The 24,239-nt window shown below is 35.3% G+C and overlaps 1 protein-coding gene across 2 annotated transcripts in view; it reads left to right on the forward strand.

Annotated features, from left to right (window-relative positions):
* The window catches only part of LOC139965523 (ATP-dependent RNA helicase DDX1-like), an 81,621-nt gene that overhangs the window by 40,401 nt on the left and 16,981 nt on the right, over positions 1–24,239 (forward strand). For both annotated transcript variants that reach the window (XM_071967960.1, XM_071967961.1), the window contains 9 exons: positions 5,575–5,647; positions 6,716–6,792; positions 7,137–7,190; positions 11,145–11,205; positions 12,827–12,888; positions 14,544–14,567; positions 18,002–18,054; positions 22,402–22,462; positions 23,808–23,879. In XM_071967960.1, coding sequence (XP_071824061.1) covers positions 5,575–5,647; positions 6,716–6,792; positions 7,137–7,190; positions 11,145–11,205; positions 12,827–12,888; positions 14,544–14,567; positions 18,002–18,054; positions 22,402–22,462; positions 23,808–23,879 — 537 coding nt within the window. The remainder of the gene's footprint in view (positions 1–5,574; positions 5,648–6,715; positions 6,793–7,136; positions 7,191–11,144; positions 11,206–12,826; positions 12,889–14,543; positions 14,568–18,001; positions 18,055–22,401; positions 22,463–23,807; positions 23,880–24,239) is intronic.

Consider the following 24,239-nt stretch of genomic DNA (forward strand, 5'->3'; position numbering starts at 1 on the left):
ACAAAAAAAAGAAAAAACAAGGGAATTTTGTTCGGGGGTTTGGTGGTTCTGGAGTGGACAATGCCTTTTTCGAGGCATGTTAGAATGAAAGATTGAAGCAATTTTAGAGAAAGGAAGAAAAAAATAGCAGATGAATAGTATCCACAGGTTTTTATGTTGTGTAATTGAAGGCAAGCAATGTTTAGTCATCACATGTTATGTTTAATACGAAGGAGATTCAATTTCCACACCTCTTAACTGAAAGTAGTACAACAGAGCCGGAGGAGTCATTACTATATGAATGAACAATTAAAAAGTTGATTGGGAAATGGTAATTACATTACTGTGAAAGTATGACAAGATGTTATGAAGCTTTAAATAGAATGCTTTGGCTAGATATGCAGGTATGAGCAATTTGGTATATTGAAAGTATAATAAAACAGATTACGTATTATAGCAATATTTTATGACATGTTGACTTAAATGACTGAAATGATTTCAAAATTGTTTGAAAATGATATATATTAATATATATATATATATATGTATATATATATCTGTTTCGATTTAAACGGGACATTTAGAAAATAGTCCACGGGTATGTATGTTTTTGACTTTTGATTCAACATTTCTGAGAAATCAATTGTAAACAGTCGAAATTAATGTTACAAACCGCAAATTAAAAACCATTACAGTTTTAGTTTTTTTCTCCAAAGTCTGAAACTCTTTTTGTAGACCACAAATGCAGTGTAAATCACATTTTATCGTAAAGGTTTTTTTTTTAATATCTTCCTGGTGACAAGTATTAGTTTTCCTGGATATAGTGTGAATCGTTCATCTATGGTTATAGGTTGAGAGGTTTCTGTTTGTTGGGAAGGGGTAAGTTAGTGAGGCAAGAGTGGTCACAGGGACGGGGATCTCTGAGGGGCAAGAGGGCAGTGCCATCAAAGATAATCATTTTTTAAATTTTTTTGCAGTGTTTGCAAATATTTTGTCAATCATTTCCCTTAGATCTATTGAATATAACATGCAATGTTATTCAAAACTTATTTAATGAACTTATTTCTATGATTTATTAAAAGAATAAGTACCATTTTGAGAGCAATTGTTAATGGCAATATTTTAATAGTTTCCAGTCAGAAAGTAATGTTTGCCTACCACTTGAAGCATTGTGAACAAGAATATAAATTCATTCTTAAAATAAAAATTGTCTAGTTAACAGATATATACTGGTTTGTGCATAAATACATGATGAGTGCCCCAATTTTACTCAGCTGTAAGTATACTATGCTGTTGCTAGTCTGATGTTAGTTAGTATGTAATTAGGCTATAGCTGATCGACAGATATACATTTTCCGATAATGTACAATAACAATGGTGTAATATTTCTTAGCAACCATACAGCTCACGCCAAAAGCTTTGTATAACTTTACTCAAGTTCTGTCTAACTGGCATACATTGGCCAAGAGATCTATTTTAAAAGGGAAATTGAGGTCATGTGATACAGGTATCAATCAGACAAGACTAGCTCCTTATGCCTGCAAAGAAACAAACTTCCAACCAACACACACTGTAGCCAGTGTAAACAAGTTGGAGATGGGGTGCATGGGGGTGGTGGAGGAAGGTGGGTGGGGGGTGATAGCTTGAATTAAGAGTTAATATCTTTTGGTTTGGAAATTACAATCTGTGATGACAACAAGCTCACCTGAAATCATTATTTGTAGGATCCTTCCTTCGTTGTCCCTCTTGCCACCCGCCCCCCACCCCAATCCCTCCCCTGCAGCTGAGGTGCATTTGGAAAGAGAGGATTGTGATGCTTTATTATTAAGTAGTTGACAAACAGTGCAGACCCTACGACATTAGTAGTAGCAATCTCTCTAAGAAATGATGGTCTGCCATCGCTGGCCAAAGGATTTGTACCAATGAAGTCTTCAGCTTTGAGTACAGTGTTTCTGTATGTTGCCATGTTCGACGTATCTAACCGTAACAGTAGTTACCGACTTTGCGATCCGCATTATAGTCATTGCCTACTTTGCAATCCGCGGTCCCCCTGTAAATTTTGTGCGGTCGGTAAGAAACAAAAACAAAATATCTGTATTAATCAATTTAAATATCCATTGAAAAGTTCAGTAAGAGTGAATTTACCTCGATGTCAAAGCAATCTGATGGTTTCATAACACTGCATCTACTGAGTTTTGTGTCATGAAATTTTTGGATCCATACTAATCATTTTTTTCCAAATTTCTTTGTAAAAGCACTTCTCATCTGTATCGGTATGATCAACAATCAAGAGAGTCTCTCTCAAACAGGCTATAAACAATTTATCGGTGAAGGCATGGTGTAGGCATGGTGTAGGCGTGGTGAAGGCATGGTGTAGGCATGGTGTAGGCCTGGTATGGTAGTTAGAGTGTCTGCATCACAATCGTTAGGTTCTTGGGTTCAGAACCTCACCAGGGACCAGATTCTCTTTGACCTATTCAAAATTGCTGCTAAGTTGCAGAATGGAGTCGGCATCCATAGATTTTGTATTTCTGTTTTGTAAGTTGGGAACTAGTTGTAGTTCTGTTCTGCACTGTAGTGATGATGCATGGAGTGCCTTTGGTCTTCCTCAGTATTTGAGAAAGTGGTCAGATGCTGAGATTCACTCTCATCTGTCTGATGGGGGGGGGGCTTACTGCGGGTCCCGGGAGCAGGAATGGGTGCCACAATTACAACCCTGCTTCGTATTAACTCTCTGAATACTTCTCTAAGAGTGAAGGCTTGGTAGTAAGTAGGTGTTCATCAAAGATCATCACTTTGATAGAGTTTAAATGATCACCTTTTGGCTTCACTTAACCCTTGGAAAATGTTCAAACTAATCATCTCTGGATGGTAGTAAAACTTGTTTGTTGGCATAGAAATAGTTGACAGTTGCTCGTCAAGTGGTACTTTGAAGTTTGAGACTATTATATAAAAAATAATGAAATTTAACTTTCATTATTTTACTAAATAAAACCTAACCACTGATGAGTATGTTAAGGAATTGATAACTTCATTATATAATAAACAATGAACAACACAAACTCATTATCAGTTACATAATTAATACAATTTCAGCCATTATTTAACAAACGGCAAAGGAGCTCATGGAATCGATAAGGAAATTATCACATTGATGGACGGGTCTAATGGTGTGGCTAACCAATCATTGAAATAGCTTATACGTTTATAGGCTAGGCTTGGGCCCTAACTTATACTGCTATATTCCGTTGGTTGGATACATTTCACTGCTGCATTGAAACAACAACAGGCTAGCTTAACTTAGGCCCTTTTAGCCAAACGTTACAATAGGCCCTTGTTAATTAATGTTAGCTGGTCCCACCTAGGTGAGAAAAGGCATATGGCCCAACTGTAACACAGTTATACTGTACTTTGCCTAACATTAGACTAATGTTTCTCTTCAATCGGTAGTTGTTTTTCAGTGAAACGATTTTCTTTTTCTCTGTCAAAATATGTTCATAAGGCATCGAGCTCGTAACATGTAATGAAAGTTGTATTTGTACTGGTGATATTTTACGGGCCTGGTTAATTATTTAACATATAATTATTTCGTGTTCATCATTTAGTTTTCTATTATATATTTAATTTTATACTATTAAATTAGTTAGTCAGTTGGATTTATTTCGTATTGAATGAGTTAGTCAGTTGGATTTATTATATAAGGAGTTAGTTGGATTTATTTACTATATAATGAGTTAGTTTGATTTATTTATTATATAATGAATTTGATCTTATATTATATAAGGAGTTAGTCAGTTGGATTTATTTATTATATGAGTTAGTTAGTTGGATTTATTTATTATATAAGGAGTTAGTCAGTTGTATTTATTTTTTGAATAATGAGTTAGTTGGATTTATTTATCATATAATGAGTAAGTTGGTTTTAATGATTTATTACATAATGAATTAGTCAGTTTGCATTGTATAGTAAATAATGAAAGTTACTGTTCGTTATTTTATATATAATGAATTTGTTTTTCAATTATTTACTATATTATGAGTTAGTCAGTTTGCATATAATAAATAATGCAAGTTACTGTTCATTATTTCATATGTAATGAATCTGATTTTCAATGATTTAGTATAAACTAAAATTTACTTTTCATTATTTATCATAAAATGAAAGTTATTTTTCAATATTAATTAAATAATGAATTTTGTTTCTCAATTATTTACAATATAATGAGTTAGTCAGTTTGTATTTTATAGTAAATAATGACAATTATTTTTCATTATTTATCATATAATAAAGTTTCTTTTCAGTTATTTGTTATGTAATGCGGTTAGTCTGTTTGCATTGCTGTGTTCGTAATGAAAGGTTTTTCATTATTTAATATATAATGAATAGTTAATTTTATTTAAATACATGATACATAAATATTTACCTATATCACTCATTTACACACGGGTACCTCATACACTCCAATCTGAACTTGGGCAAAAGAAAATTTTGATAACAAGGGTGTGATCATCTGCTGGAGTGAATTTCAATAAATAATAATAATAATAATAATTTATTTTGTAAAGCGTAAAATCCACAAAAGTGCTCTAAAACGCTATGTAACAGCAAATAAAGAAATATAAAAATATAAATCTCTTTGGTTTTCTTCCAAAAGTCTGCCAATAAAGGTTTGGTTCACCAAGTTGAATGGAAGGGGAAGTTCATGAGAAATGAAGCTTTACAGTTGGACAATTTTGTATGCCTGGTGTATAAAAATCACCACTCATTTGACTTCAAGTACACGGCAACACAAAAGCAATGCGATTTTGATTGACAAAATCTTTGAAAAAAATAATGTGTGTGGGTGCACTTAACAGAGATAGAGCAAATGGAAAGAGGAAACTTGGGGGGCGGGTGGGGGGTGATTGGGAGGCCAGGGGGTGGGCAGTATCCAAAAGTAATGGTCATAGTAAATGGATAAATACATGTACCAATTTAATTATCTCAAGGTAGAGGAGAAAATAACATGCCCCACCCCACCCCCCCCCACCCCCTCAGAACTGTTGTCTCAAAGTAACATTTTGCATGTACTTCAGTATTCCATGATCAATTATAAAGCAAACTATCATTCTAGACAGAGCTATTTAACCTGAGTTATCATTGAAAACAGTTGCACTAGATTTACAGGGTGTTATCTTTCTAGTCGAGATCAATGTTTACATTGGTTAAAAAGTATAGGAAATTTGCGGGTACTTTCTTTAAAATTCACATAGATCTAACTTCCTTTTTTCTTTTTTTAAAGAATTTGAATTTTGTTTGTACTTTTATTGAAATTCACATAGATCTAACTCCTTTTTTTCTTTTTTAAAGTATTTGAATTTTTAGGTACTTTTATTAAAATTCACATAGATCTAACTGCTTTTTTTATAAATTTTTTCTTCTAAAGAATTTGAATTTGTTGGGTACTCTCATTAAAATTCACATAGATCTAACTTCTTTTAAAAAATTTATTTTTTTATTATTTGAATTTTTTGGGTACTTTCATTAAAATTCACATAAATCTAATTTGTTTTTTAATATTTACACTTTTGCATTTCTTTTTTTTTCTTTCATAGCTGTATGGTATGGGTGATACGATTGGTTGCTTCCTGGATTTAGACGCTGGTGTCATATCTTACTCCAAGAACGGTAAGAATCAGCTATTTTGACTTTTTGAGTTGAAGTTTATGAATATTTCAATCTAGTATAAAATACCATAATAATGATGGAATGCCTCATCAGTTTTGTTCAGTCAAATGTCATTTCAAGTTGTGAAAAGCTGAAGTCAAAATTAAGAAATTTGTCTTCACATGTGTTTTATGTTAATATGAAAATGTTTAGGATCGAATCAAATTCATGAAATTACTCACGGGTCTGATAAAATTCATTTCATGACAAAAACTAGATGGATGTCGTGGCTTGGTTAATTGCAATCGTATTTTAAGAAATTTACTCGAAACCTTTCAAAACAATTGCCGACCAGACTCGAAAAGTTGCTTTTATGCAATTTTTTCCACTTGATTCTGACAATTTTTTTCCCCGATACTATTCGCGAACCATTTCTCCCTCCAAAGTCAAACGGACACGTTCAGAAATTTCGAAATTAGAGAACTAGATATCTCAGTGACTGGAAACTGTTTGGAGGCCGACAGTATAAATGTTTGGTAGAGTCTGAACATGTCATCACTTACCTGTCTCCTCACAACAGAGTTCCATTTATTGTGACTGTGTGCCTCGTCCTGAAAATGTCACCATTATGTAGTACTTATTGTTGTATAAACAAATAATATGTTATTTTTTTCCCCTTCTGTGAGATGTTTGACAGGTAAATGAAACCACTTCTTAAAAAACGATTTCATGGAATCTTAGGCACCGAGAACCATGTCAGGCCCCAAGGACAATTACATCATTGAGGTTTTCTCTTTACAGTTTACACTGTTCAACTTTCATTACGTATTGCATGAAGATGAGAATTTAGACTACGCCTCATCCCCTACTTCCCTGGGCCCTGTTCATATATTTTCACGGATATCCTAATCATACCTCAGCGCTCCTCCCCCCCCCCCTGTCGGGCCTGCATAGAGTTCCTTTCATGACATTGCACTAGTAATCGGAGAGAAGGTGGTCTGAATCAGCTGTAGCTGTTCCGTTTTTGAACAAGAGTATAAAAACAAACTTTTGGCTGCTTTCCCTGTCTTTGTCTTGCCTCTAAAACAGGAATTGATTTGGGTCAAGCATTTGCCATTCCTGGTCATCTTCAGAAGCAAACCTTCTTTGCAGCTGTGGTGTTAAAGGTAAGAGAGATTTACTGAACTTAAATGTCTTCAAGAGAATCAAAATTCTTCACAGCCGGTAACACCAAAGTTGGCGTTTGTTATGGAATTTCTTGCATTTGCATGTTTTGGGTGTATCCATGTTACTGTGAAGTTAAAATATTAAGCACATGGATAACAAATGACCCATCCTTTTTGTCAATAATGTCAGTAAAAAACATTTGTTAATTGTAATTATAAAATATAGGGCTCTTGTTTTGTGACCATGTATTTACATCCCTGTTGTTCTCCCTGAACTGTACATTTGTCACTGTTCGTCGGATAAATTTTCTCGAACTTTGGTTAATTGTTTTTCTTCCACCCAGAATGCAGAGATGAAGTTTAACTTTGGTTCCTTCACATTCAAGCATCAACCTTCTGTAAGTACGCTAGAAATGATGTCGTAGGACAGTTAATTTCCTTCTTTCATTTGGGTGTTATTGTTTTGTTTTGTGTGTTTTTGCGTACGTACAGTATGTGTGAATGCCTGCGATAACCCTGCTTGGAAACACAATGACTCAAAAAGTGCATCTTGGTTGAAGTTCATACTTGTTCTGGACATACCCTTGACGAGTGCAAAAACCCTGCTGAAAGGTCATTTAAGGTCATTAAGGTCAATAATGGTCAACGTCTTAAAAGCTTATAGATACATGTGATAACAGCAGAAAGTGAGACTGGAATGAGCTAGTACTTCATACTTGATATATAGTAGTGTTTACACAGGGTATCCAGATTTATCAAAGTGTGTTTTTTTTGTTTTTTTGGCAAACCGATGGTTAGGCAAGATTTTTCCCATTGACTTTGTGTGGTGTTAGGCTACCATGTGGTCGAAGATTACAGCAATAACGAAAGTATTCCATGGATATCTTAAATAATTGGGTCACAATTTCAGCTAATAAACAGATGGTTAGGTAGATTACCCCATTGACTTAGTATGGTGTTTGCAACCATGTGGTCGAAGATAACAGCAATAATGAAAGTATTCCATGGATAAAAAAAAAAAAAATCCGGATACCCGACGGGTAACGGCTCTCGGGTACCCGGTTCCCTTTTTTGGACCAGTGTAAACATGTAATATGTAGGTCTGTATTAGGTGTACGGGAGACCTTGCTGAAGGTCAGTAATGGCCAGCATTTAAATTCTTGCAGTGGATACTACTTAATGTCCTCATATCAAATGTGGCATGGAATCTATAAGCCAATTGCTTTTAGTGGTTTGCATTATTTGAGCTGAAAATAAGTGGGTTCAAACTCAGATCAAGCAATAAATCTTGATCGTTGGCATTCTGTAGAACTATTTGAAAGATTCAGTTGAACTATTATTAGCGTTAATGTTAATTATGCAGATTCCCAATGTTCAGTCCTTGTTCCTTCAGTACAGTGTGCATGGCAGCTTAAGATTTGACCTGTTGTGTAATAATAATAATTAATAATTAACAGTTCTTATATAGCGCAACTTACAATAAAGTCTCGCCGCGCTGTACTTAACCCTGGTCATTGGTAACTTGTCACACCTACACACCAAAGTGTGCACAATTCAAACAATCTCTCCTGGGGCACCACAGCCACGTGTCCCCTGGGGGACTTCCCATAGGGTGCAGCCACAAACCGGCGCATGCAACTATATTTACAAGACACCTCGCAAGTCCTCATTTATACACCTGGGTGAAGAGAGGCAATGGAGGTAAAGTGCCTAGCCCAAGGACACAATGCAATGATCTGTCCAGGGCTCGAACCTGTAATCCTTAGATCACAAGTCCACTGCCTTAACCACTTGACCACAATGCCCTCGGCTTGACATGCTTGTATACAGAACAGAGCTCAACCATCAAAGAAGGACATGTCAACTAATTAAATATTCCTTATTCCTGTGGCTTTATAAACCCTCCTTTTGTTCTTAGTTGTATCTATTAACCTTAAACAATGTCACAGCAAATATTTGAGGTTCCGTTGATAGAGAGTTCATGCATTTGTAGTATTTCGAGGGTCGGTATTTTGACTAGATTATCGAGTTGCATAAAATTTACATAATGAAGTTTTCCCGCTCTGAACTGAATCTCTAATTGGAGCCAAACATGGAATGGATTTTTGGGGGGAATGTAGAGTTTTGTCATAAATAGACTCGTCAAAGATAGTATCAAATGCGATGACACCGATCTCTGAAGATTGTCGACGAAGAAACGAAATATGTATTCCGTATGTGGCAATCGTTTCATAACAGTTTCTCTGCCAGGTGGGTTTTTTCCCTAACCGTCCGATCCAGTTGTGTGAACAACATCGTTGTTATGTGCTATAAGCGTCGGTACTTAACTGTATCCTGCTGCTCGGGTTCTCAAAACAAGTGACCCAGACTTTTTAGAGTTTTTTAGTGACTGGCATTTTCCCTGAGGATATTTAACTTTTAATAAACCGCAAGAAAAGTTTGTGAGATACAAATTAATGAAATGGCAAAAAATAGTAACAGTTCTCAGAATAAAACAACAGATTGTAAGTCACTGATTGTGGTAACCCCTTCCGTTTGCATAATAAGAAGTCATTGGAATTGCGTCATTATTCTTTTGAGGGAATATGTAACACTACGCCAAATAGGCTATTGTTTACTTGAAAAATTTGAAGGTGTTATATAAATGCAAAAATTATGCAAGCATGGTGTGGACAATGGTTGTGTAACATGTGTAAGATATCTACTTTTAAATGTTGTGCGAACAACCCCACCTGAAATATATAACAGACTCATCACAATTAAGTACTGGCCCAGTCGTTTCTAACGGCTGTAATCGTATAGAAAGGGGGACGGGGGGGGGGTATGAAGCAAAGGTCATTTATTGATATGGTATCTATGTAATGTATCTGTGAATCATGCCATCTAATGTCATGTATTCTATCAACTTTTCTGAGTAAATTTCAAGTTTTGAGTTGAAATGTTGAATTGAAAGCCACCTGATGTGAAATTTGTAATCCATGAGCCCTTGCAGGCTTCTCCCACCTTCATGGTTGCTTACATGTCGTAAAAATTTACTACCTGATAATCATGATGATCATCATCATCATCATCATCATCATCATCATCATCATCATCATCATCATCATCATCATCATCATCATCATCATCATCATCATCATCATCATCATCATCATCATCATCATCATCATCATCATCATCATCATCATCATCATCATCACCACCACCACCACCACCATCACCATCACCATCATCATCATCATCATCATCATCATCATCATCATCATCATCATCATCATCATCATCATCATCATCATCATCATCATCATCATCATCATCATCATCATCATCATCATCATCATCATCATTATTATTATTAATTCTCTGTTTTCATCTCTACTAGTGGACTAGGTTTGAAAATGTGGTAGTTAAGCAATTGAGATGCCTGTTCATGTTGCATTGTCTTGAAACCATATATGATATAGGTTTTTTTGTAAATCAGAGGTAGAATTAGAAAAGAATTTAAGGCAGAATGTTAGTCTTTAGTCATCATATAGTCCAAAGAATTTTTTTTGGGGGGGGGGGAGGGAATGTAAGGAACCTTAGTATGACATTTGACAATAGTTTCTCCTGTGACAAAGGTGAATTTCTTGAATGATTTTAGGCCATTATAGTCTATTTTTGAAATGACCTAATGGTCTGTAGTAGTCCAGCCACTTGAACTGATGAGCCTCCGGCACTTATTAAGGGGTGGGGGGGGGGCAGAAACAGTGTTTTGGGGTCCAAATTATATAAAATCTTAACATATTTAACAATTAATACAGATCAATAATTGTGTTAGTCACTGAAATGGAATGAAACCATAGAGGATGTTTGAGAGAAACAATTGCAATACTTTGAAAACCGTAATGAAAACCTTTTAAGAAACACCCTTTAAAAAAAATGTAAACTTTGGGAAGAAATATTCAAGTGAGAGTTTGTTGCAGACAGAGTTTTTTAAAGCCTTTTTATTTTATTTTTTTTCCAAAAGTTTTTTTCCCTTTTACCCGCAGAACAGCCCTTTCTGATATATCATTAAAACCATTTGTTGAAAAAATCTTCATATAAGTGTTAACACGGATACCTTAATTCCTACACATTTTATGTCTGAATTTGTTGGCATAAAATAAACAGTTATTAGCCAGATATATTAACATATCAACCAGTTGCATGGACATTTGCAGGAAATGTTCGTAGTAACTTTTCTGAAAAAAAAGTCTGTTTTCATGTTGAACAAAAAAGTGTCGAGAAACAAGGTAGATTTAAAGTGTTTGTATCATTTCTATTGGTAAAATGGTAATTTTCTTTTTTGACAAATTAAATCTTGCTTTCAGAATGGATATGTGGGTTTGTCAGAATCTGATCCAAGCTGTGTGAGTCCATCTCCAATTCATGGTAAGAATAGCCCTCTCTTATCTACTTTCTACAATGTCACAAGATTTATCGTTAACGAACGCAAAAGATAAGATAAGATTCACTTTATTAAACCCGCTTCGGGTAATTAAATGCTTGTTGTACAGAATAAGATGGATATAACATTAAAATACAGCACATGGAAATTGACTCACATAAAACAATAAGACAATCAAATTGCAAAGTCCAACAATGGCAAGACTAAGTATGACAAAAACAGTGAAGGTGTTACCAGAGGGCAAGGACACTAGCGATTGTAATTTTGATTATGGATTCTGATGCACTGTGGGACGAATGACGAGAGGTGACGATTAGTTTTGGCTGTCGGCAGCCTCATCCTCCCGCTCCGAGGAATCACTGCATTCTGAAATTGTCCATGCAGTGGGTGGTCAGCATCATCCAAAATCATGTCTAATTTCTGTTGGAGTAGATGGGTATAACTTGATGAGTAAGAGGGTTGGCTGTTGCCAATTATGCGGCCCGCCTGACGGATTAAAGAGTATACGGTTCTGATCTTCCTTTCTCGCATTCCCGCCCCAGGAAATCAAATTGTATTTCCATACCCCACAAATGGTGGAAGTATAAAACATAGTCAGAATACGTTCATCAATTTGAAAAGTTTCAAATTAGGGAAAGTAACGAACGCAAAAAAGAACCCCGGAATAACTGTGGTTCGATGAATCAGTTAAACTTTTGAAAGTAGCAAACTGCTTTCTAAGAAATCGCAAGGATTCCTCTTCACAAGGACGTTCATTTTTTGTTTTACAATATTCAACACCCAGTGTCAAGGAAAGATTCATCTGTATTGAAAGCCACTGTATCAAAAACTGAAGTGCAGCATCCAAAAAGGAGAGAAAGTTCCCTGTTTGATTAAAAAAAATTCATGTCACACAGAGTCCTAAAACTACTTTCAAAAATAAATGATCAGATCATAATCAAGATTTGGAAAAGCTTGCCAAAGAAATCGATAATGAAATCATGTGGTTTGCATCAGGCAAATAAGCGGCAGCTATCTTGGAACAGAAGGGACAAGCCAAATGTTTGTCCCGTTTTAGGAGTCAGGGAGTTTAAGTTTAAGCAATGCATGTGTTGATATTTGACTTCTCTTAGCACGATATAAACACTACCCGTCTGTTAAAAATTCAAATCGTAGGGTGGGGAAACAACATTTTGCCGGTCTAAAGGAAGTGGGCACCCTCCCCCTTTGAGAAACGTATGTTTGGTATTAACGAGGGTCTTAGGTGCAAAATGGTGCTGTCCTTTCATCATTTCTACTTCATTTGTGTATATAACCTTGCTTGTGGTTGTCATACAAATGTAGGATGCCCCCCCACCCAAACCCCTGTGGCTACGTCACTGGTTTGGGTGGTTAGCTGGCACACAGAAAAAAAAATTGTTTCTAATGGTGGTCAATATCTATATGTATGAGTTCAAATACTTTTCTTTCTCAGGGAACCAAATGTTCAAGTCTCAGTTCTCTGCTCCAAGCAAATTCACTATAAACCCTTTGCACGACTCCAAACCTCTCACTCCCTCCTCCCCCTCCCTCCCCCCTTTCCTCCCCTTACATCAATGAATATATATTTCTGGTTTGCTTTGGTAGGTGGAGGTGCAGTGCAATCATCCAAAGCTGCCCCAAATGCCCCTATGGCTATCATTATTGAGGTAAGTATTATAGAGTTGTACATATACATATAAATATATAAATACATATATATATATATATATATATATATGTATATATGTATGTATATATATATGTATGTATATATATATATATATATATATGTATATATGTATGTATATATATATATATATAAATATATATATATGTATGTATATATATATATATATATATATAAATATATATATTTATATATATAAATCTCAAAGAGAGAATATATATATATATATCTTTATATATATATATATACATATCTATCTATATACGTATATATCATATCACATATACTGGGGACCTTAGGTGAACATCCATTGAGTTTTGTATTTCTCTTTTTGTCAAAGTCATGACCTAACTCTAATTATACAACAAGCCCTTTTTTTTCTATTAACTCTGGTTTCTTGAAATTGATTACTCATTCCAACTTCTATGGACCATTATCTAATTCTTCAATTCAATTTTGCAGATCAGATATTTTGATGAAAGCCTCAACATATTAGAGGTTCCCTTTTCTTTTGGCCCCTGGTGAAATAAATTTCTGTTTATTGTAACCGGCTTTATAAACTTCAAAATATGAATGACTTCTTTTTGCAAAACAACTGTATTTCACACAGGCGACAACAAAGGAAACAAAAGGGAACAAAATTTGAAAAGGCACTGGTTTTTTTTATATTTTATGAATTAATTGTCTGATCGCCTGATGTCTGGCTGCACCTTTAGTGCGACCTGTTGTGTCTCCTAGAATTACGGGACCAGTTTATTTTTTGTTCGTCTGTGCCTCTAATTCAGCATTGCCACAAACGTCTAAGTCCCCTGTGCGGAATTTGCAGAATTTTGCAAAGTCAAATTACCTTCACATGACAAGGTGATGTGACTTTACAGACTGTTCTTCAAGAGATTTTGGTAGGGGAGGGGAAGGAGGGGGTTGGGGGAGGTTAGGGTGAGTGGAGAGTAGGTAATCAACTCAATCCTTTTTCAGAGATGTGGCTGAAAATCATACCTCTCTCGTTCCCAAATTTTAATCTTAATTATAAAGAAGAAAATATTGAAAATGACTCTGAAAGACAGTTCTCATGGTATTAAACCTTGGTCAAAACTGAAATGAATTAATGCCTTAGGAAGGTGACAGTATCATATTTTATGGCTTAAATTTAGTATAAAAAGGATTTGTTAATTTGTGAGCAAAGGCGTTTTTAATATTATTTGCCTCTTTAACAAAAACCAAAGGATGCACAGTTCGTAAGCAAAGTCTTGCCAGTGACCTGTCGGCCAGCATCAAAACTTCTAGAGGGGGAAAAAAAAAACTTCAGCATTGTTATTATGTCAAATGTAGGTTTTTAGACTGTATGCTTTTGGTGTATTGTATGTTTTGTTGACAGTATAGATTTGATGCATGGTCAGCACTCTCTTCAGATTTCTAAGATTGTCTCAAAAAGTTGCGAACGAGTTTTCGAGAGCAGTTTCCAGATATTTTATGATCGAGTGTGATACGTAAATCGCCGAGTCTCTCAAGTCATACACTCGAGTCAAACACTCAAGGTTTAATAATGATGCATCAGTTCCCATTCCAATTCAGAAACTTCAGATTTGATATAAATAAACTCTTCATTTGTGTTACTTCTTTCTCTTCTTCACACAGCCCTCCAGGGAGCTTGCTGAACAGGTTAGTGTGTGTGTACTGTACAGCTAGTTAGGTTCTGCCTCTTGATCCATACATGAATAATTATAATCAATAGGATTATTAATCTTCCTCCTCTTCAGCAAATCGCCACTAACCGCAACCACAGCATTCTCCGCACTTCAGATAGACTCCAACTAGCCGTCCCTGAAAAACCCGCCATCGCCTACAGACGTCCACGCAACCTACGAGACCTTCTTGTGCGTGCTGCTGTTCCACTTACTTCTTACCCCACACCCATTCAGCATGGTACTTTCAAATGTGATCGTACTTCGAGATGCATCGTCTGCAGCCACCACATTGTTGAATCCAATTCCATCAACTCACACACAAGACTAAGGTCGCAACACTTGCACAACCACTAATGTCATCTATATGATCTCTTGTAGAGTTTGCAGCATCCAGTATGTTGGCAAAACCAAAACAACCATCAAGAAGCGATTCTATGGTCACAGATCCACAGTCAACACCATGAAGACTGAGATCTTGTTGGAGAACATTTTAACCTTTCCAACCATATCATCAATGACATGTCCCTACATAAGGTAGCTGTCCTGACCTAGTACAAATCAGCAGAGAGAGACTGTGGATGCAATGCCTTCGCACCATTCAACCTCATGGGCTCAACATTCAGGAAGGACATGACTAACTTTCCTTCTGTTCCCCCTCCTTCTCCCCTTGTTCCGCCCCCCCCATCACTTCTCTTAGCTCTCTTACACCCTTTTTTCTCCTCACCTTTCTGTCTTTGTCCTCAGGTTTATTCCCCACCTCCTTCCCTTAATCCTTCCTTTGTCCCTCCACTGTTTATCTCCTACCTCTCCTCTTCCCCTGTTGGTTTCTGTCATTCTTCTCTCCATCCGAAGAAGATCCTGCTAGGATCGAAACGTCAGGCCAACTTACTTTTACACATTCTATTACACAGGCTCTCTAGTGGATAAGCAGTTTGCTAACAGTTTTATTTTATTTTTATTATAATTAAAATATATGGAAAAGGGAGGGGGGACACATTAGAAGATAAGGTACTTTAAAGTGAGGATTAGTTTTGCAAATTAACCTCATCGGTTGACTCATGTTTGTGAAACACAGACTTGCTGGTACATGTCAGTTTCGGTGCTATTGCTATTATAGTAACTTCATGAAATGCTCAAAAGTGCATCAAATGATATGAATTATGCCATAATAGGTACCTGGATTGTAAGATATGTATATGACATAAGTAGATAGTAATACAAGTTGTTAAAGAGCCCTAAAGACAACAACAGAAGAGCAACCATATAAACCTCTTCACAACTACAAAAAAGGAAATCATTTGTGATTACTAAAGCCGGATCTAGGAGATACTTTGAACACACTCTGTTAAATGAAGTGGAAATGAACGACAAAGGCATATGAATATATATATAAATGAAATTGTAGTGAGTTGGAAAATCCAGAACAGTGAAAAAACTTCCAGCCTCCACCGGGATTCAAACCCGGGCCTCCGCTTTTAATGCAGACACCCTAACCAGTAGGCTATGGATGCTGATTGTACATCCAGAAGTTAGAAACCGGTATATATATTTATATATGTATATATCTATTTTTATATATATATATATATTTATGTGCATATATTTTTATATATTGATATATAGATATATATATATATATATATATATATATATATATATGTATATATATATATATATCTTCCTATATATATATATATCTTCCTATACTATGTGTTTAAAAGTGCTGTCCCTTTGTTGACAAGCAAGATATTAAACTTTTCTCAGTCATTGATTTTTTTTATTCTTGTCACTCTCTCCAAATACTACAATTATTCATTATTAAGGAAGTTACTACTTTTAGTTTTTAATTATTGGTAGATTTGTAAGAGATACATCCTTGAAGTCAATTTTGCCCTTTGTAGCTCAAAAAGAAGCATCAATTGAGAAAGAACAATTAAGCTTGATGAAATTTTTTCCTTCTTCCCTTTTTCTTTTTCTTCTTCTTCTTTTCTTTCTCCTTCTGTTATTGTTCTTGTAAAGCTTGAACTCTTTATTGTCTTCCTATCTGAATAGGCATTCAAAATTGATCAATAATAATGATTATTGTTACCATAGCAACTGCTGATTAATATTTTCAGTCGCATTAATTTTTACAAAATCTTATTTCAGAAAGACAAGTTTCATGGTGTCTATTTTATCTCATACAACTTTTCAAAACACCAAACGAACAAAACTTTGATTGTGTTGATTTTTTTTTTTTTGAGATCTGTAACTGATTATTAAGCCTTCCATTGATTAATGTACGATTTTTTTTTTTTTTTTGTGGATTTTTTAATGAAAGGACTGGCAAAAGTACATAAGGACTGATAACAGTAATAATAATAATAATAATAATATATCATGAGTTTTTGAAAAGTATCACTGGAAATTTCCAATTTTTGTGTGTACATTACATAGCTTATGAATAAATGATGTAAAGTTACTACTAAAAGCAAAACCATATTTTTAATATTGAGAGCAGGAGCCAAGACTGAAATTAGAGAGTCTGGTTAAATTATTGCATGTGTAAGCTTTACTTTTTACTGCACTTTTACTTTACAGATTTTAAACATAAAAATATATATATATAAAAAGGATATTTTGAGACAAATTTAATACACTAAAAATACTATGGAAGTTAGGTCAAAGTTAGGAAAGGGGGGGGGGAATGGGGGTAAGGGAGTTAAGCATTATGAATCTTCGTGGTTGACATAGATTGGATGGTTGGGGAGTGGCAGGTGGAGGGCCATCACCTTCCATTCCACCTGGACCTGAGGCAAGTCTGGCCCTTAACGTCCACCTGGCCTCTAGGCCTCGGGCCAATATTGATATACTTGTAAATGAGAAAGATGAGTGCAGGAGCATGATATGAATCATAAATATGTCTGTAATGGATTTTTATGTTGAAATGACATCGGATAATTATCCACAAGGACAGTATCAAGTGAGGGTGACTTCATTATTAACACAGCTGACAACTTTTCCCTCACAACATTTTGGGGGAAAATCCATATTGCAAGGCAAAAGAGATATAAGCAAATTTACAGAATGGGCTGATAATGTGGAAGTTGTTTCATGTTAGCAGTTATTTGCTTACTGACAACAAAATTGTTGACATTCAGTTATGTTAATCTACCTGACATTAAAAGTCTAAATGAAGTTATTTATTGTTCACAAAATTAAAATGAACTCATTAATTAGTTACTAATTTAAAACTCAACAGCCAGGACAAAACTTCTTGAGAGATGATTAATTGTTACTTTAATTCCTTGGTTAGCCTTAGAATGTATATAGATCAAAAGTTCAGTAACATGTCGTTAAAGCTCAAAATCAGCAGTTAAACTTAACCAATGTTTGCTTGATTTCTTTTTTTCATTCTACATCCAACAGACATTGAATCAAATCAAGAAATTCAAGGTACACATATCGGAGTTTCGTCCAAGGTAAGAGCCGATATATAGATCTATATGTACATATATACAATATATATATGTATAGGCCTATATATATATATATAGGCCTATATATAGGCCTATATATATATATATATATATATATATATATATATATATATATACTTGAAATCTTAATGAGTTGGAAAATCAAGAACAGTGAAAAAACTTCCAGCCTCCACTGGCTGTATATATATATATATATATATATACATGCATATACATGAATATATATATATATATTTATATATATATATATATATATGCATACATGCATATATATATATATAATGTATGTGTCATACATAGTATGACAGACATAAAATAAATTATTAAAAATGAACACACCCCAAAAATTTCCACTCTACAACCGGTTTCTTCCCGTTTTTGGGACTCATCATTAGTGCGTAGGAGGAGCCTAACCTTTTGTGTCACAGACATAAGCCCATACCAATCAACCACAGTGATTCAGCTCCAAGGGCGAAGGAACCGGGGGGGGGGGGGGGTGGGGGGGGGGGGTGGGGGGCGCCAGCCCCCCAGTGAAAAATGTGGAGGGGCGGAAGTATCATTCCGCCCCCCCCCCCCCCCACTTTGCAAGTCAAAAACCCCATTTTCATTTCCAAATGAGAAAAAATCTTATTTGGAACACCAAATTGCATCTAAGGCCAGGTGAAAATACAAAATTAAGTTGACAAAATGGAGTGGGTGTTGAAGTGTGCTATATTGCACCAAATTGCATCTGAGGCCACCTGGAAATGCAAAAAATTCCAAAGGGGAGGGGGTGTCCCCCTCTCCTTAGACCCCTCCCCCAGGCTGGCCATCAGTCTTCAGCCCCCCCCCCCCCCATTCAAAAGTACCTTCCTACGCCACTGTTCAGCTCTCATAGGCTCCTTCTACCTACCTGTCAAAGAGAGTGTATTTATGCCTTCAATGAAACATATAGAGGGCAGTATGAGGGGAAAGAATGATAGACACGGTTTATTGTCTGTGTATGGCATTGATAAAAAGAAAAATGCCTTGTCACTGAAAAATTTGAGTTTTTCTCAACCTTCTTTAAAGTGGATGAGTCTGCCTTCACTTTTCCACTAGACTAGACTCATAGGAGGTAAGGTACACGTAAATGATCAAATCAGTAATTTATTCAGGTTTCTGTTTCTTGTCTAGTTTTAGTAATTGTTTATGTTGCATTGTGTCCATTTCAGTAAATAACGGAGGCGTGGTTCTGTAGAGTCGTGTGCACTTTAATTGTGAACATGCTCGTTGATACAGCAGCAGTGTATCGAGAATAATCTCAGTAGTTTTGTTTTCTTTGTAAATGCAATGAATTGATTTGTTTAATTTTCTGTATTCTGTCTTTGCTTTCATAAAGCTTACATTTTGACGTGATTCAATAGACAAATGCTCAGTAGTGATATTTGAACGACAACTACAAACAGAAAGAAGAAAAGAGTTAACAAATTAATTAACAGTTAGCCAAAACATTTTTTTCAAATAGTTTAACAGGTTTTGGCAACATGCCAACACCGTAACCTTCTTTGACAATGCAGGCATAGCTATCACCCAATACCTATATAAGTACTACAAAGTAAATTTGAAGCCCAGGCAAATCACTCATTCAAAATTACAAGCAAAGTTCCCTCCATTCTGGAAAAATGAAAAATTTTCATTCATTCCATTTATTTTTTGTTTTTTTGGTCACAGCATTATACAATATCTACATATAATTCGTTAAATTAGATATACAGCATCCATACGTTGTGAGAGGAAGTATTGTATGATTTTATTTTATTCGCACTCAGATTGTTCAAAATACAAAAATATTACACAGACAAAATAGACAAAATGGACGGAATTGAAAAGAACAAAAATAGTAACAGGAGCTAAACCCATTAGGCTGACAGAACGTCGGCCCATTTCCAATGGGGCCCTATAGACGAAAAAATTGCACTTTCAATGGAAAATACAAGGAAACCAATAAATAAGACACAAAAAAGAAACCTGGTGGCTTAACAATGTAGAATGCTCCCATGAAAGAAAGGAAAAGAGCAAAAAAAGGAAGCATGTAAAAGAACCAAGATATTAACAGAATGTGTGTATACTTCTGTCTATACACTAAACTGGATACATGAACACAATTACTGTTAGAGAAATGACCAACACTAAAGTTTGACTAGATATATAACCGTTAAGTCCCCCCCCTCCATTTAACCGTTAATTCCCACCTCCATTTAACCGTTAAGTCCCTCCCCCCTCCATCGTTTATTCTACAAACTTCAATGAAAAGTGCATAATATATACAGACAAACAATAGCAGAAATGAAAAGAGAATGGTCAACGAAAGACAAGTAACTGCTCTAATTTAAATCTTAAGGACAGGCAATCACAAGTTGCAGTATATTTGTTGATACGTTTACGAGATGTTTTTTTTTTTTACAGCAAACGTAACTTTGTAAAACTGATGAACATTTGGCTTACAATTATTTAACCGACAACTAAAGAGATAATATTTACACTGGAGGATGATAAAATTCATAAGGATGGCCGGCTATTTTAAGTTATAACCAAAGAAAAAAATCCTTCTTGAAGAGGATAAATTGTCTCCCAAAATGATGTTGCTCTGTATCCAAGAGAAAGGTAGATGTATTAAATGAACAGATCCAAAATAAAGGGTCTAAATTTTTTGACCTATTCAGCTTTACAAAAGCTACAGAAAGGACTCTCTACTTCCTTCACAGAATATAAAACTTTATTTGTGTGTATGAGTCTATGAAGAAAGCGAAACTGAAAATAAATCATTTTAGTGTCTGGAAGGAACGAAGGAAACTTAAAAATCACTTTCCAATCATCGTCGGTTATGTTAAAATCGGTATTCCACTCCACCAACAACCTTGGCGGGTTAAACGATATGAGAAATAAGTGTTGAATTAGGTAATTATGAAGTAAAAATCTTGTGACTAGTGCTTTCTGGTTCAACTCTACCCTCCACAAATAGATTACCTTCAAGTTCCTCGGAATAGCTGAAAATTAAACTGCACGTAAAAAGGGAAATCTTGTCATATTATACTTATTAAAAAAGAGGATTGAATAGCCAACAACTTGTTATCATTAGTAAACATATCCTTAACCTAGAACACTTCCCTCCTTAAAGAGCTTATCATAAAAAATTTAAAAAGTCATAGTATTTATCTTAATGTGACCATTGTTCCAAAAAGTACTACCATCGTTATGACGATCATGAAAGTTCAGAACGCCCCAAGCAGAACAAACATTTCTAACGATTATATAATAAAGACAATCCCGATATGCAAAGCTTGGAGTTTGGAATTTAACAAAAGTTGACCTCCATGGTCAGACAATTAAATAATCAAAGAACAATTTTCAAATTCCATTGACATTATCATCATCTCTGTACCTATTCACCCAAAGCAATTTTAAAGCAGAAATAAAGCTTCTAACCATGAGTGATTTTTTTGTCATACCCACATTTTATTTGCTGTTTGTAGTGATAAGGGATGGGGGAGGGGGAGGAAGGGGTGGTGGTTTGTCAGAAGCCACAGTACCATTAACATGCCTTGTAATCAGGGATAACTAGTTTCATTCGATGCAAGTGAATGTTGTCTTTTTTACTGTGTGGCAACGATGAGAAAGTATTTATGTGACAACGGAATGCACAGCATATAGAAAGTAACTTTAATAGCTGTTGCTATCTTTCATTCATCTCACTGCCTGTTGTTCGGTCTAATTCTTCTCTTTACTGTTTGGATCAAAGATATCAGGCGCTTTTAAACTATTACATGTTGACCTTCATACGTACTATTATATGTTTACCTACATACGTACTATTATATGTTGACCTTCATACGTACTATTATATGTTGACCTTCATACGTACTATTATATGTTGACCTTCATACGTACTATTATATGTTTACCTACATACGTACTATTATATGTTGACCTTCATATGTACTATTATATGTTTACCTACATACGCACTGGCTATTTGCAGTTAATAAGCACCTTGTTAGTAGTTCTCTTTCCCTTTCTCTCTCCCTCTCTCTATGTGCTCTCTCCATAAAGTAAACTTATACTAGTCAATGAACAATGGAAACTAATTGGGAAATTGTTATAAACAATGGGAAAGCTAGGGAAAGAAACTAATATGGCTTAAAAGGGTTTGGAATGAGTTCCAACATACCCTCTACGAGCAGGAAAAGTTTATATGACTTTACAATCTTTCAATTTATTGTTTTTTGTCGGGGGAGGGGGGGTGGTCTACCCCAGTGTTAGATCTCTGTGTATTCTATATTTCTTCTTCTTTTCTCTATTTATTCGCAGGGAGTTACTAATCATCGGTGGTGCACCAGCTAAGGAGCAGATCGACGCTCTTAATAGAGGGGTAAGACAAAGAATCGGCTGTGTTTGATATTCACTGTATTACAGGAATACCTGCCATGATGCAATGAAACTAAAGAAGTGTCTATGGTGTAATATGGATAAAGGCAGTGACGTATTATTTAAGCGATAAGATCCATCATGTGTTGTATGATGTATCATCATTATGTTCGAAGGTGAATTATTTATCCAGGAGATGCCCATGGAGTTTCCATGTACGATGATCTTCCAATTAGTGAGGGAAAATAAGATCCATAATGAGCTTAAACTTTATATGGGATAGTCACCCGATGTGAAGTATTATTTACAAGCCATTCGGCTTCTTCCACATGCACACACGCACATACACTCACCTGCTAACAGACAATGTTACCAGAAACCAGAATTTCCTAGTGTACACTGTTCACATACAAATAACACGTATGTCAACCTAAACAGTTGGATATTTTCAGACATTGTTTCAAAAGCACCCTCAGTTTCACCAAAGTTTCTTGAAGTGGAAGGGGTTCCCCTCCCTCCCCCTTCTCCCCACCCACCCCCACCCACCCTCCCCAGCTTTCAGTCTGTAATTATCATGTCTGGTAGTAACTTCACTTCATACAAACATTCACAAGTGACCATCATGAATAGTTTAAGTTAAACATACCTTCAACAGTCACACGTGTACAAGATGAAATCACGTTGTAGTCGTTATCTAATATCATGAATATTTGACACAGATTGTGTTTAATAGGAAACTAACCCACAGAATTGCAAATTGTTTAACCAAATTTACGTACAACACGAAAACTATGAACTTTGGTTGTAGCATGTAGGATCAAATGACGGTGCCTTGTAATGACAATGCAAAAAGTTTGTGGTTTGACATCAAAAATCTAGACTGGAGTTTCCAATTTTCCAGTCATATGGCAAAATTTCGGGGTTTTAATTTGTACGATCTGTCAATATAGCTATTGAACAACACCGTCATCCTTCCTTTTTTGGCGGTGGCCTTTTTTTTTCTATTTTATGATTGATCCTTCATTTTATTGCATTTTTTTATTGTTTTGTTTTTGATTTTCTTTAGCATTGTTGTACCCGAAAAAGAAGAATCATATGCCTTTTTTTTTTTATTGCTTTTTACAATATTCTCTTTAATAATACACTAATAAGGGTTTTTCAATTTTTTTTTTACTTTTTGGAAAAAGATCCCCCCCCCTTCCCCTGCAAAAAATATCAATCACTGTTCACTCACTCTCCTTGCAACTGTTTTGTTGTTATTCATGGTGGAAGCAGATTTATTTTTATTGCTCAACATGATGCATTATTTTTTATGATCCATGAAAGGGTTTATTTCTGTCTTTTATTAGGTGGACATTGTCGTTGCTACGCCAGGAAGAATCGATGATCTCATCGGGACTGGGAAGCTGAGTCTTTCACAAGTGAGAATAATTTCAAAGGCTTTGAATTGATTCGATTCTATCAACCCTCTTATCCAAATTTTTATAATTTGTTTCTTGATAATGTCCATGTAGATTAAAGATCAGTCTGTACGTTATGTCGTTTCAGTCAGATTTCTATGTGTGTGTGTGTAGTCACTCGACATCCACAATTTGACCCTTAAATATATCGTTAATAAAAGACAGATGCACAATTTTAAGAAGGATGGGGTGTAGATGGGTGGGATTGCTGAATGCCCACTCCCGTGTTGGGAGATAAATAATTAAACTTTTAGACTTCAATTGTTGCATTCTGAGGCATATATGGGCTATATATTAGGTCTACACCTATAAAGTTTGTCC

Source organism: Apostichopus japonicus, chromosome 3, assembly GCF_037975245.1.
Source record: "Apostichopus japonicus isolate 1M-3 chromosome 3, ASM3797524v1, whole genome shotgun sequence".
Lineage (NCBI taxonomy): Eukaryota > Metazoa > Echinodermata > Holothuroidea > Aspidochirotida > Stichopodidae > Apostichopus > Apostichopus japonicus.